Raw genomic sequence first — 15,387 nt, forward strand, 5'->3', positions numbered from 1 at the left:
ATTGCTGATATCTGGTATTTTGTCCTACAAAAATATCAGTTTCGTATGTCCAACCTAACAGCTGGTATTCTGAAGTGTTCAATTCTAATTCCCAAAGCTGATCACTTTCTAATTCAAGCATGTGCCCCAGATGGCTGAGGTTCACGACTCACCGTTGGACGAGACGTCAAGAGGAAGCATCCGAATCCCCTGCCCATTCCAGTTAACGGCGGAACTTAAGGCCGGACCACGGAAATGTGACTCTGTGTTAGTGCTTTTCACAAAGCCCTGATCCTCCAGTTCAGTAAAAATCATCAAATACCATTTAAGAAAAAAAATGTGGATCTTTTCTCATTAAATAAGTGACACTAAAATAAACATTAGTTCTCTCTCCCCAGGGGGAAGGGGAGGGAACACCAGTGGTGGAAATACTGATTCTAAAGAAAGTAAATTGTCTTCTGGGTTCTGGTGATCGTTAACAAAAATAGTTTAAATAATAAAAATGAACAGAATAACTGGAACGGATACACAACAAATAATACACAACTACTACCAGGAAAAAAAGATTGGGGTGTGGACTCAGTCGGAGGAGTTCATTACTTACCTTTTAAATTTCTATAGGTAGTAGAGTAGGTAAAATCTAATTATAATAAATATTCTCTTTAAACCAAGCTAGACCAACATGTATCTCAAGAAAAAAAAATATCACCCGTTGGGGGAAAAAAAATCAATATTGTAAATTCAGTTAACACATGCTTTTAAATAATACAGATGTTTCATAATTTAAAAAGCAGACCAAAAAGTGTCAGAAGTCATTATGAATGTATAATTAACAGAATAAAAAAGGTTAAGTTGGAAGCTGATGCATCAGCTGCTTTGCAGGAATATATAGTGTACATGACTGAAGGAAAAAAGGTCACCCTTCCATTATTCTAGATGTCTTGATATGAGACAAAGGAAAGACACGATTCTCAAATGGTACACAAATTCAGGAGTCTTTATTTTGAAAAAATTCTTCCAATAAATATTACACAATGAACAAGAACTTATTAACCAAATTCATCAACCATCCCAAAGTGTCTTAGGAATGAATACTGAAATCAGCCTGTACCTTTTGATTCAATACCTAAAACCACCTCCTGCATTAATTCTGGTCTTCATAAATCTTGGCATTTTAACACATTTCACAACATGTCCTGTTAACTCAACAGCCTCAACCTCTCAGGCTTTTCCAAGTTCTCTCGCTCCCTGACTCCTAGCCTCAAGTGCTACGGTACCTTTCCTGTCTTTGAAACAGAGAGCACATCCTATCCTTGACTAATTCTCTGGACTCTATAAACCTCAGAGGAATGAGAAGCAGCACTTTCAGCTATTACCCAAATCTTTCCTAAGGCAAAGGAAGCTAATTTTGAAGAAATAATGAATAAAACATGGGGTTGTGCCAAAATAGATTTTGCCGTAATTTGTATCTTTTCTTCTCGACAATAAGGTATAATCTAACTGACGTTGGTAAGGAAAGGCACAGTACCAACAAGCAGCAGCAGGAACTAGTCCAAGAATCATGGGTAGGGACAATGGGAAAGTTAGGGTGCAAAATAGATGCGAACTCACCCAGTCTTTCAGTTAACTGACTAAATGCCTTCAAACTTCAATTAAAAAGTATTGGAGTTTTCAAATATTTAAGATAGTCTATTTGAGGGATTTTTTTTTCTTTCTTAAATGGGAGAATTTCCTAAATGGAAGCATAAAATCAGACTTAAATAGCTGGTGACCCCCAAAAGCAATGATGTCTATTTTACTGAGTTTCCAGTGAGGAAGAATGAAGACTAATCTTCGTATATGCATAAAGATATTCTTATCGTAAGAATGTTTTAGTAGAAAAATCTATGAACAAATGTTCTTCAAAAGGGACATTCATAATATAGTGAAATCTTGGAACCATCCAAATGATTTAGAGCTGGATATGGTAATATGGAAAGATAACCAAGTTAAACAAAAGGAACCAAGTTACAAAACTGTATATTTAAAATAAAGGAGGACAAGCAGGAGGTGTATAAATGTATATACAGGTATATAAAATACGGTAACATTTCGGAAGGACTATACAGGAATACAAGAAATCCCATTCCTCTGGAGTATGGGAATGAAGTTGCTGGAAGGAGACATAACCTTTTCACTTTATACCCTTTACATATTGCATAATTTTTAAAAATCATAAACATGTATTATTTTATGATAATATGTAAAGAACCTTTGAAAGTCTTTAAAAAACCTGATTGTACCCACAGCACTCTATGAAACATTGACTGTGTAACAATCGTTTGCTGCCTTGTAGTTAATGGTCATTTAGTCAAAATTAGAAGGCTCCTTCGATGTCTGCTTCCTCAGTCCCTCAAGATTGAGGGGAAATGATGAGAATTTATAGTTCAAATCTTAACTCTCATTAAACTATAACGTGGATAACAGCTATCAAGATTCCAGATCACTGATTAAAAAAAAATTCAATGAGCACTTTAATCACCAACCAAAATATTTTATCCAGGATCACTTTTCCTTCTTTATATAATAGCCTGAATCACAACACTCTGTTTTCATTAAACTCCACAGCCCTGTGAGTTAGACAAGCACAGATTTCAGAAACATATCTAAACATATGCTGAATTCTTTTCCACTGGCACAAAATAAGTAGAATACATAGAGGCTATCAGGTTTGGAAGGGAATACATTCTTGGCAACAGTCTGCACTGGAAAGTGACATAAATTCAAATGACACAGGACTCCAAAACCAGAGTGTGAGGTGGCAGAGGAAGAGCCCTTTTACGTCGACTCTGGATTTGCCAACTCAAAGGCTTTAAAACACATTTAAATGTTTGAGACTGAGAAAACTGGCAGTGGTAAGCTCATGGCCACCTTAACAGTGCAAATCCCCTTAAAACTACTCAAAACCCTAGTCTTAAAACACTATACTAGTCAAACAAAACACTACTGCAGACAGAATTCAGAGTATATGCTATGAACGTGCACCCCCTAAAGTTAGCACAATGACTGGACTTGGTTTACACAATACTTGGGTGTCTCCAAATACAATAGTTCAATGCCCAGTCCACTTCTAAAAATGAACTCATGTCCAAATGCGGGCTGAATTAACAATATAAAGCAAAAGACCCTTCAAACATTGGATACAATAACCAGTAAGTTTAATGAAGGAGCTACAGAACTCAGTGTCATGCAGGTCCTGGCTTGTAAGGGTTTGGGAGAGCCACTGGTGCGCATCTCTTTCCAAGTCAAAGTTTAATGACATCAGGTTGGCAAACGAAATCAGCCATGGTCACAGTATTTCTACCACAATATCAACAATCACTAAAACAGGCACTTTTTCATAAGAAAGTAAGTTGTTAATCATTCACCAGTACAACAACACAGCATTACATCTGGTCATATAGTCATATGTTCAAATATGCTACATAAAAATTTTAATTAATGACATGTTTTAAATATTCAAAGAAAAATTTAGTGAGGATGAATTCAATACAATAGGCTAATTTAATACAAATGTTAATAAAAGCATCCTTTAAAAAGCAAATTTTTAAATTATCTAGAGCACAAACTATATTAAGTTGGGATGTTTCACAAAGTAAGAATCACTGTGATACTTTGGATGTCTCTTTAGTTTAAAATATGCTCCAAAAAGGACCTAATTGATCTGTAAGCTTAAATAAAACTCTAGAAAATAAACTACTGATTTCATCATATTATGAATGGAGCCCAAATGGCTAAGTTTATTCAGTTTACAGGATATAGAAAGTAACTCTCTTAGAATTTCAAAAGCTTTAAAACAAACTAAGTAACATCTACTTATACAAATACATGACAGCATTTTAATCCATACAAAACGTTTATTCCCAGCAAAAGCTCTGTTATTAGCTTAACCACTCTATGGCTTCTTTCATCCTTAAAGTATGAGTCCACTTCATAAAGATTATGTGAGATAATACATGAAAAGCATCTAGTAAGTTTCTGATAGATTTAAAGGGCTTAATATATATATATATATACTACACTCCCTAATACCACCACATTGCTTTGAGGTCATTATTTTTTAAAAAACGTATGTTCATAATGGTCCCCTAGAGATTAACTTTCCAATATAAATCTGAGACCGCAAGTGGAAGCCAAAGATGAGGTGAGTCATTCTGAGGGTGAGCTCAGCACAGGAGCACACACACGTGGACAACGGACAGGGCCCGCCCAGGGGCGGGAATGGGGCACTGTCCCAAGAAGGCATGTTTCAGAGTATGCCGAACAGCCGCAAAGCCAGAGTCTGCAGAGACTACTTTCCAGTTACCTTTTTAAAAAGTCACTATGTCTTCAAAGAATTTTATGTGAGAAGCAACCACAAATGCTTTCTTTAAAAATGGACTAAGTATAGAAAGCCACCAGAGGGAAACAACCAAGTAAACACATTCTTTTAATCATAATAAGCTGACTTCCTGGAGGGTAATGATTTTTGCCAGAGGATCCACTTTCCATTAAAAAAAATTATATATGTATGTATATTATGTATGTGTGTGTCTACACACACACATACATATAAAGCTAAAAATATTTAATAACTGTAAATGAGAGATAAACTATTCTTCAGTTTGAACTTTTGTTTAGCAAGGAGTTTAAAAAAAAATTTAAATAGACACTTGATATTCCTCCAAAACAATTACACAACTTCAAAGTGGTCAGAACAGTAAATGATTCCAACATAAACACCAATAACCATGAACCAGAACTTGTAATATCCTGTTAAAAAGGAGATATTCACAATCTCATTATTGAAATACTTCAAAAAAAAAAAAAAGTACAAGGAAGAAAATCCAGAAAACAATTAAAAATGTCTCAAGTGCAGTTTCAGCTGGAATTCCAATTTGTTCCACCAAGCAAACAAACACACAAATTCAGGAACAAGGTATTTGCCCTACAACTACAGTTTTTCCAGAAACACACACATTTAAAGTGTACTATAGAGGTTCTCAAAGAGTAGTCAGAGCTCCAAAACCCAAGGCCAAAACTATTTTCATAATACTAAGATATTATATGTCTGTTTCACTCGTGACGTCACAAGTGCACAGTAGAGTTTTGCACTGCCAGCATGCCACATGATATAGGGAGAAATCACAATGCAAAAGAAGTATGAGAATCCAACTGTTTCTACTAAGCTAGGTGTTAAAGAGATGTGCAAAATCTAAAGCAATATTCTCACTGTTTTTTTGAAAACAATTATTTTTCATCTAAAATATTTACATTAACATGTAAAATGGACTTGTTGCTTTTATATTTAAGTGAATAAATCTTTTTTATAAATGTCTCGGTATTAATTTCTAATACAGTAAATTGTGATAGAATAAGCTAGATAAACAAAAGCTCTTCGGGGATCTTCAATAATTTAAGAGTTACAGTGTTGAGACCACAATGTTTCAGAGCTGTCAGCACTGTGATACGAAAGCAGCCAGCTGGCCACTCTCCACTTTATATGTTTACAGAAACTGTACTACAGAAGGTGCATGACGAGAGCAGGGCAACTCACAGGTAAAGACTGATACACTTACTCAAATTTACAGAAGGAATTACTTTAAGGAACAATGTGATTTTCTAATCTCTGTTTTCACCAAAGTGAAAACAGAATATGCCTTTAAATGCACCAACAAAGTTTTGCCACCCTAAAAGAAAAGAAAATTTTCTTTCCTGAGCAAAGATAGGAGAGATCTGATTCACCAGTAAGCCAGGAAACTTGAAGGTCTTCAGCCTTGTCACCTTTGAGGAATTTCTCCTCTTCAGTACTCAACACAATTATGATGATCTATATAAAACCAGAACCAAATCTAAATATGAAAGTCTAACAGAAGTTGACTTAAATCCACATTAAAGCTGGGTCAATTCTTAAACCAAGCATTTTGATTTTTATAAGCACTCATTTAAAATCAATAAGAGTTTCCATTTAATTACAAACTTCAAGATTTACCCAGGAAAAAAAAAAGCTCTTTAAAATTATTTTAATAACAACTGTTTAATCTGCTTACTTCTTAGACAGATAGCCTGGCAGGTTACTGGGTAATGGCCTACAATTATATAGCATAATTTTGTACATATGAATTGGCTAGGACCAAATACAATCTAAAACATTGGAATTCAAAGACACTTATTAAGTATTCCCTCCAAAAAAGAAAGGTTGGAGGGAGACCCTATATATGTAGAGATTTCAAGTATACACCAATACACACCTGAACCTTTGCAGCATTCATTTCAGCCTAAGAGGCATACTGCTCAGACAAGAAGCAGAGATTTCCCAGTCTTCTTGCTTATCAAAAGAGTTAAGATAAAGCACACACTCAGCTAAATATGCAATGGACAGCAATGTTTAACAAGTCTAAAATATGACACAGACTTTAATATAGTATGATAACTCATAGTCACCACCAGAAAAGGAACTCAACATGAGTAAAACATTTGAGGAAACTGACGTTCATCTCATTTAATGCCAAAGCTTTCAGAAACATTTAAAAATCATTTTTGTATCATTCATCTTCATCAAGTAAGATAAAAGTTTTCAAACATGTATTACATATTTGTATATGTAATTTCACCTTTTCTGGATGACACAGAGTCACAGTAATAGCCAATTATCAGAAGATGATATGATACAGTGTTGTCCTCTAGGCTAGGATGGCTGTTCCTACATTAAAGGGTCTTCAATCATGTATGCTCTTCATAGTTTTTTCTATTGCCTTCCTTTCAAGCCATCACTTCTGAACTGTTAATATGCTATGGGCTAGAAAATCAAATAATCAGAATTTCACATAAAAACATATGCATGAGCTCTAACGTATAGACTTTCTGACATACGTGGGTTGCTTAAAGGCATTTTTCAAAAAAGTATTATACCAAGTTTCCCATTGTGTTCTCTTTTGATGAGACCACCAGATTATGTCTGGATGAATGAGGCATCACTATATATAAATATTTAAACAAGTTCACTTGCATATTAACAAAAAGATATAACTACACATTAGAATTGCTGCCTTTTTAAACAAAGTATTCTATAACTTTAAGGTAACACTGGGTTCCAGTTTCTTTCCCCCAGAAATGAACATAAATAAATGTCCTATTAATAATACTACTTCATCCAAAGGAAAAAAAAACTGAGGTGCAATTATGTCACAGTTACTGCATGTCTGCTTCCAGTACATTCAAAGACAGTATTTTTTTTTAAATCATAGTTAAAATAGGCCTTTTGCAGTCTGAGAATTCAAGATACTTAAAAAAAATTTGTGAATACACATACATGCAAATTCTTTATATATACACATTTTCACAAAATTAATAAGTTGCAGAGAAATTAGAAGGATTATGGTGAATCTGACAAGCTATATTTAAATGCTTTACCACTGACATATTCCTGAATTACAGCAGTCATGGTAGTTTTCATGAATTTTCTACATGGCCTTTTTATAAAATTTTCTCTTTTAGACATAAAAGTTAGTCACTAGAAGTCTTCTGAAATTGTAATTTAAGAATTCAAGATGTTCTCAATTCACTACTCATACTTAAGGCCACTTTGGTAAAGGCATTGCAGCAAGAACACAAAAACAATAGCATATTTTCTAATATTTATTTTTTTCACCTGCAAACTGTAGCAAAACATGATGAGCTTTATTATGCAGATAGGTATCCCTCTACATTTTTAAAGAATTTGGGTAGGTATAAATGGCAGAGCTCTTTAGAAAGGAAAAATTCAAGAATGAATAAAACCTTCCAATTTTGACTTTGTAACTTTCCAGTAGCAATAGTTAAAATGATTTTAGGTCATTCATTCCAAGAAACATGACAGCACCTTAAAAGTGGCTGATCTATTTCCCCAGTAACATTTCTCACATAACAATGTGTTAAAGTTACAAATACTGATATTCACAAATAGCTAATTTCTAAGAAAAATATGTACAGTACTGCAGCATAATGAATGTGGTATCTGCAATAACTTAATATTAGCCAATTTTTAATATACATGATACCGCTACCTTTTTCTGCCAATTCACAGGTTAAAAGTTGTTACTGGAGCCCTCTGTTTTGCACATATTACCTGGTATTTAATACACAATGCAGGCTTTTTAAAGACTTCTCTTGTGTTTAAAGCTAAGATCAGTGAAACAAGACAACAGTGCAAGAGGCGGAGAGATGTAATGTGACCACGCAAAAGTTCAATCCAGTAAAGTGTCTATATAAGGCTATAAGAAAGGGTTGGTTGATGAGCTTCCTGTTGGAAATTGTCCTGTCGGTGCACCAGTCTATAGGAAAACATGAGAGAAAATAGACAAATAAGAGTGGTTGTGTGTGGAAAATAGGAAAATATTAAACTTCAATTAAATCTTATTTAATTAAACAGTATTTAGATTAGGAATTATTTCACAATTATTGGAAATAATATTTATGCATTATTGTTACTACATATTATAATAAAACTATTTGATGCCAGGTACCATGTTGGGTCTTTTATATATATCCATTTCTTTTCATATAATTCTCATAATAGATTAAAAGAAAGCACTTGACCCCAAAAAAAACAAACAATGTATTTATGATTCAAACCAAATCTGACTCCAAGTCCTTTTCATACTGTTCACTAGGTCTTAAGCCATATAAAGTGTTAAAGTAGAATAAGTTTCATGTTATAAAATAGCTTATTCACTGTCAATGCTTTGATTTGCAATTGTTTTTTTCTTTAAGTCCATAACGGATCATGTATACTGGTTGCCTCAGTTTGTACAATTTTAGGATGTCCTATCAGCAGAAAACCAAACAGGATCTAGAAGAGTCACATCCTGTTTTTCCTCACTTTAAAGTAACATGCAACAATTTATACTTAAAATTTCATCTCACCATAAAAGGATTACTAGACACTCCAGCAGCTGCAACTTGACCAAAAGGGGTGACCACTGGCTTTGTTTGTCCAAATGCTGCAAAACCTGCACCTTGTGAAAACAGAGCCACCAATTATAACTCACCTTTGAAGGATAATCTGATGCTTATAAAAACCTCATGAGTTTCAGAGAAATTCATACCAGAGCAACAATAAAATACCAATGTGAAGTTGACAGGTCTCATGTTCGTTTGAATACTAGAGACAAATTTCCTGTGTGATATGTCTTAGAAGAGCTTTAAGACAGCCCTCCAGAAATGGTCAATTCCAATTTGTCTCAGCTATGTAAATTGCTTACATTCAAAGGATTTAATCAATAGATGAGCTTGTGACTATCTAAGAGGGGATATGAGGACAACACATGGTTACTATGTGAACATCACAGTATTCTCCTCAGAAGACAGTTTGTCATTATGACTCTGTCATAGACCTCATTTCCACATTTTTATCGAACCACTGGTTTTAAATAAGAAAATATGTAACTGTAATTCAAGAATTATTTTCAAAGCTATGGACTTTCAAACTTTAGCAAAGTAGCAAAATGGGTATATTAAAAAAAACTGGTCTCTAGTGAATCTTCCTGAAAACAAGAGACAGACTCTAACCACAATAGAGCTACCTATTTAGAAAATTAGTCTGTCACTAAAAAAAAAAAAAAGAAAGAAAGAAAGAAAGAAAAGCAAACATACAAAATGGCATACAATTTTCTGATAGAAAACAAAAATGCTCCAGGTCTATAAAGTTTCCTTTTAAAATCAAGAGGCATTTCAGAAAATAAGACAAATTATTAAGAAAGATACTGGAGATTCTGAGAAGGAAGAGGTACTCTTTAGAGAATCTCAGATTTCTTCCCAAAAGTGTGATCTGGTTACAAAAATCTACTAAGTAACTCAATTTTCTGAGGCCCAAATCACCTCTATATTTGAGTAGTAAACATTCAATAGACCACGTTATAGCATTCTTTAGACAAGTCTTTTTGATATATAAAGGGTGCCTGATGTCAATTTAGAGCGAGTCAAATGTTAGACCTTACCATTGGGCTGTGGAGAAAAAGCTGTCTGTTGAGGGAAAGCGGCTTGGGCTGGGAAGGCAGGCTGCTGGAAGCTGCCGCTAAAGCTGGTGGGGAGACTATAGGGGGCAGGAGTGCCGAAGCCCGCAGGCATGCTCATGGAGGCGGTGCCAAAGGTGGCCGCTGACAGGAAGAAAGAAGGGCTGGTCACTTAACACACAAAAGGCAAGCTTTGTTTCTCATACTCAGCATTACAGAATAGACATGATCTACCTTAAAAAATATTTAGATGTACACTAAAGACATTTTAAATTCCAAAATACCAATAATGTCAGCAGTAAGTTTTAGCACTGTACAGTTTAACATAATCTATAAAATTTTATTCTCCTCAAACCCAATGACCAGAATGAAACTAACAAAGCTATCATTTGAAATCACAGAAAAGCTTCTCAAAGTAATTATTTAAATTTCAAGTCATAATAGCAGTCTACTTTTTAAAGCCTATCATCATACAATTTCCACATATACACTAATATACTTTTTTATTTTTGTTTTGCTATACACAGTAAAGTAGCCCATAATTTAATTTTATCTACCGAACTGTCTGCTATAACATTAATATGTGCACTCTGGGAAAATATTTTTTAAACCATTTCAAAATGGCTCACTAAAAATAACAAGAATTTTAGGAGAAACAAGGTTACAGGCAGGCCATTCAAAACCTATGCATACTTGTAATCAGAGCCATAAAAAAGGGGGAGGGTCCTAAAAAAACCACTAACACAATTAGAAGGACATGCTCCTAATAAATAAATTCCCAAAGACATATATGGGCTCCCATTTCTTTTTTGGAAGATAAATGAAGATGAAGGGCATAAGGAAGATTAGGACTGCTGAGTTACAGAAATTAGGGCAAAATCCATGAAGACTACAAAGGAAGGGAAATAAGCATTCTGAGAATAGACAAGGAATGTAGGGTAAATGAGCACTGTTTTCGGTGTCGCACCTCTGCAGCTAGCTATGTCTAGTTACTATTATTGGTGGAATACAGCATTCACAGTGGGGAACTCTGTGTGAACTACCACTACATATGTGATATGCTGCTATTATTTCCCGACTTACAAATCACTTATGTACTGATTCGCATTACAGAAACACAGTAGGACGGTTATCTTACTTTTTGCTAGTGCAGATCCAAAACAGAACCTTCCAACTACATGTTCTTAGGAAATAAGAGCCAATAATGCTGCTTTTAAAACAGAACAGTAGTAATTACATACTGAAACATTTTTAGTGTGATGTTATCAAAAGCATGATAATTCACCAAGTTTCCTGATTTAAAAAAATATTTACCAATTTAATTGTTGATTTAATACACAGAAACCAATACTAAAAATCTCACAATTACTTATTTTTAAAAAATTAAAAATCATGTATAGATGTTGTCCAAACTAATCCTAGTGCTTACAACAAATGCAATTTTCTTCAATGAACCTAATTAGAATGTCAAATTTTTAAAATTACTTTTCTATTATTGATGAGGAAAAAGGGGAAATAAGCCCCCAGGAAGCACGTGAATCAGAGAAGAGTAAGCACACTGCAGGGGGACGGGAGGGTTTCACAGACAACAATGCGCTGACATGACTGACAGACCGCTTTTTAAGAAAGCACTGAAAAGCAAAACTTCGATACAGTTAAGCAAAACCAAACTCCATGGAATGTGGCAAAATGGTTTGGGTGTACTGAAAAGGTATGTCGAAGCACTATGAATTCAAACTCAAGAAAAAGAACTGAAAAAGCTATTAACATTCTAATGTGACCATGGAGGTAAGCAACGATGCTTTTCAGCATTAAAACATAAATGACCACAAAAGATTTTCATGTAACTTTAAATATGATCCCGATGCCACACATCCATGCCCACTCCATTTCAAAACATGGAAAAAACTTAATTCCACATGCAGGGATCGAGAACACTAGCAGAAGCTTCCACAAGCGGGTAGACAAATTGCCACACAAATCTAGGTACCAGTTGTGGCCACCTACCAAAATGAGCGTGAGGAAACACTTGAGAATGCATTGCTCCAGAAAGGCCTTACGGAAAGCCATAGAGAAACCAATGTCAATTAACTCATGAAGAACTATTGCCAAAATAAAAGTAAATTCATTTCATTTAAAAGTTCTAAAATTACAATGTACTGTTACAAAGTGGATAGCATAAGAATACATAATAACACATTCAGTCTTTTTATTCCACCTGCATTTATGACACTGTAATATTTACACTTTGAGGGCATTAATAAATAACAGAAGAGGAAATATAAAATGAAACATTTATGAAATCTATTTTTAAACAAACATGAGTATTTTTTACATGTGAAGATACAACTATATCCATAAAAATTGTTTGTAGGTCTCATGAGCTACACTCAAAAATGCTATTCATAGGATCATCTAAAATGATACAGCATCTACCTTTAGCATTTAAGAAGTCAAACCTTGGAGAGAACACCTGAATAATGCTTGACTGTTTTATTTACAACTCTGTATACTAACAAGAAATACATAAAGATAACTCAAAAGAGCTAATTAAATATTACAAGGGGGGGATTATTCAATGCAGTTTATAAGAAAGGTGAACAGAACTCTCAGTTTAAAATATAAGGGCTGAAAGAGAGAAAAGTGAATACTGTGCAAATCTTACTCACCTGGTATGACTGAGGTCAGAGAGGTTACATAAAAATAAATGTAATTAACAGAAAACAAATGTAGGTTGTTAAGTACTAGATAGAACCTCTTTATTTTAACCACCTAAGAGTGGGGCCATTTCTGAATTATATGTCAACACATTTTTGAATTAGCATACTTAACCAATTAAATTTAGGGCAATGAAGTGACTGAGAGACTGAAGTAGTTCTGAGCCTTTATTCTGTCATTTTCTAACTATAGGGAATTACCTAACTTCTATAAGCCTCAGTTTCCTTATCTGCAGATAGAGGGTGGAGGGCTAGGGATGCAGCATCTACTTTACAAGGCTGCTGTATAGATTAAATTTATCAAGTGTTGAATTTAAGAAATGCTGTAAATATTCAATGAATGTATTTTTCTTGCTAAGTTAAAAATACATATTGTTAAATACTGTGTTCTGAATTCAACAAAAGGTTAACTGAGGGGGAAGGATTTTGTGATGGACAAGTTTGGTCACTTCATTCATCTCCTGTCTTAGAGCACACTGAAGGCTCTGTGAAGTCCTGCGTTAATAATAATGGTTTAATTTGGTTTATACCAACATTTCCCATATGTATTTGGATACAGAACCCTTTTCTGTGGAGTACTAATAACATCTCAGGATACATGTCCTACAAAATACACTTTGGTAAAAAAATGACTTCAGTCAACAGTGACTGCTCACCAGTATTCATCACTGTACCTCAGTCGGCAACAATGATTCCCTCCTAAGTAAGCTCTAGTCCTGAGCTTCTGTAAGATTTTTTAGACCTTTAAAAACTGCTTTTCTAGATACAATGAACTTATCACACAATTTCTCCACTTAAAGTACAGAATTCAATGCTTTTTAATATATTCACAGGGTTGTACAACTATCATCACAGTCTAATTTTAGAACATTTTCATCCCCTTAAGAGAAATTCCATACTTACCAGCTATAACTCTCCATTTTGCCCCATTTACTTTTTGCCTCTACTACAGATTTGCCTATTCCAGATTTATCAGATGAATGGGATCCTATGCTACATGGCATTTTGTGACTAGCTTCCTTTACTCACCCTAATGTTCCCAAGGTTCGTCCATGTTGCAGCATCTATCAGCACCTCATTACTTCCTACTGTGAATACCCACTGCATGGCTCACCACGTTTGGCTCACCTATTCGTCAGCTGTGGACATACGGGTTGTTTCCACTGGGGCTATTATGAACAGTGCTGCTATGATCATTTGTGTACAAGTTCTTGTGTGGATATGTACTTTCATTTCTTGGCTATACTCCTACAGGTGGAATGAGTGGAACCAGTGAAACAGTGTTGGTTTAGAGGAGTAGGAGAGATGTTGAGTTTATAAAATCATTTCCTAATAATTGAAAATTATATTAACTCTAATAATTAAAGACTCATGGGCTCTGAAAAAAGAATGCTGACTATTACAGAATCTAAGCTAAAAAAGATCTTAAGCCATATTGGCTAATGTCTTATTCAAGTTTCTATGTAACATGGTAAAAGAAAGTTAAGAGTCCCAAAACTTTGTAAATGCAGAAAGAAAACTAAAATGTGTATTTTAAGAGTGAACTATATCAGTAAAACTTTTAATTTCACATAAAACTATTATGTAATACCTTTCGAAAGCTACCTCAACAAAAAAACATTTCTGAAAGACAAATATTAATTTTGAGGTTTTAAAATATTGGAAGTTTTTGTCTAAGTGTAGTGTATTTGTCAAAGTGTACATTTGTGTCATAGTGTATTTGTTTAAATTTCAGCTTCAATTAAAACATATGTAGCTAACACTTACTTTCATTTAGTCAATTCAGTAATAACCCTAACAAGGCAATCAACATCATACATCAAAATGACTTACAATGGCAAATATTTTATCCTGAAGTGAAAATGTGTGGACACAGATTCACCTTCCAATAAATTTTGCTAGGGCTAATACTAAAATTACTTCACATCAACTGGACATACATTGTACATTTTGTGTTATTTTGTATCTTATGTAGAACCTTAATTTTAAAGGACTTTCATACTCTAAATAAAAAAAGTCTTTAACTCCAATAACAAAACTAACTAAGGGTCATAGAAGGAAAATAACAGGCAAGTTTCGCCAAGTGTACACAATACAGTCAAGACTGTGTCCAGGAATTTGTATCATCTGATTCTCACAACAACCCTGCCAGTCAGAGAATATTCTCATTCAACAGAAAAGAACAACATAACAGGGACGTTAGATCAGCACAACCTCAGTCAAAGTACAATTTGAGTTTCTATCCTTCAGTTATCAAATGGGGTTATAATAGCTATGAACACCTATTAAGAATCTTAGAAATAACTTTAAAAATTCAGCAAATGAAAATACTGTCATTCTTACTCCATTTCCTTAAAAAATATATATACACAAAAAGCCTTCTTAGGATTACCTAGCAAGTAAATACTAAATCAGGGTTTGAACACAAGTCTAGCTGTACTTAAAACATAGTCACTTAATTTTTTTGAGCCTCAGTTCCCTCAGCTGTCAGAGAGTAAGTAGAACACTTACTTGGTGAGTTAAGGGGATTACATAAAGAAACATATAAAACTCCAGGTGTCACAAAACATTATACAAGTTCATTCTACCAACTCTAAATAAAATGTTAAAAAACGAAAGCAATACATATATTACAATCGATAAATATTACAACATTTTTGTCCAAAACACAACAGAAATTA

At 34.2% G+C, this 15,387-nt stretch overlaps 1 protein-coding gene across 8 annotated transcripts in view; it reads right to left on the bottom strand.

The window, feature by feature from the left end:
* Positions 1-955: 955 nt before the first annotated feature.
* Positions 956-15,387, bottom strand: part of AGFG1 (ArfGAP with FG repeats 1) — a 76,183-nt gene continuing 61,751 nt past the window's right edge. For 4 of the 8 annotated variants that reach the window (XM_073218040.1, XM_036997710.2, XM_073218038.1 and 1 more), the window contains 4 exons: positions 11,997-12,044; positions 9,975-10,133; positions 8,902-8,993; positions 956-8,309 (listed from right to left, as the gene is read on the bottom strand). In XM_073218040.1, coding sequence (XP_073074141.1) covers positions 8,250-8,309; positions 8,902-8,993; positions 9,975-10,133; positions 11,997-12,044 — 359 coding nt within the window. In that variant the 3' untranslated portion in view covers positions 956-8,249. The remainder of the gene's footprint in view (positions 8,310-8,901; positions 8,994-9,974; positions 10,134-11,996; positions 12,045-15,387) is intronic. The other 4 variants (XM_036997721.2, XM_036997719.2, XM_073218039.1 and 1 more) reach the window with 3 other exon arrangements.

Source organism: Manis javanica, chromosome 12 (genome assembly GCF_040802235.1).
Source record: "Manis javanica isolate MJ-LG chromosome 12, MJ_LKY, whole genome shotgun sequence".
Taxonomy (NCBI): Eukaryota; Metazoa; Chordata; class Mammalia; order Pholidota; family Manidae; genus Manis; species Manis javanica.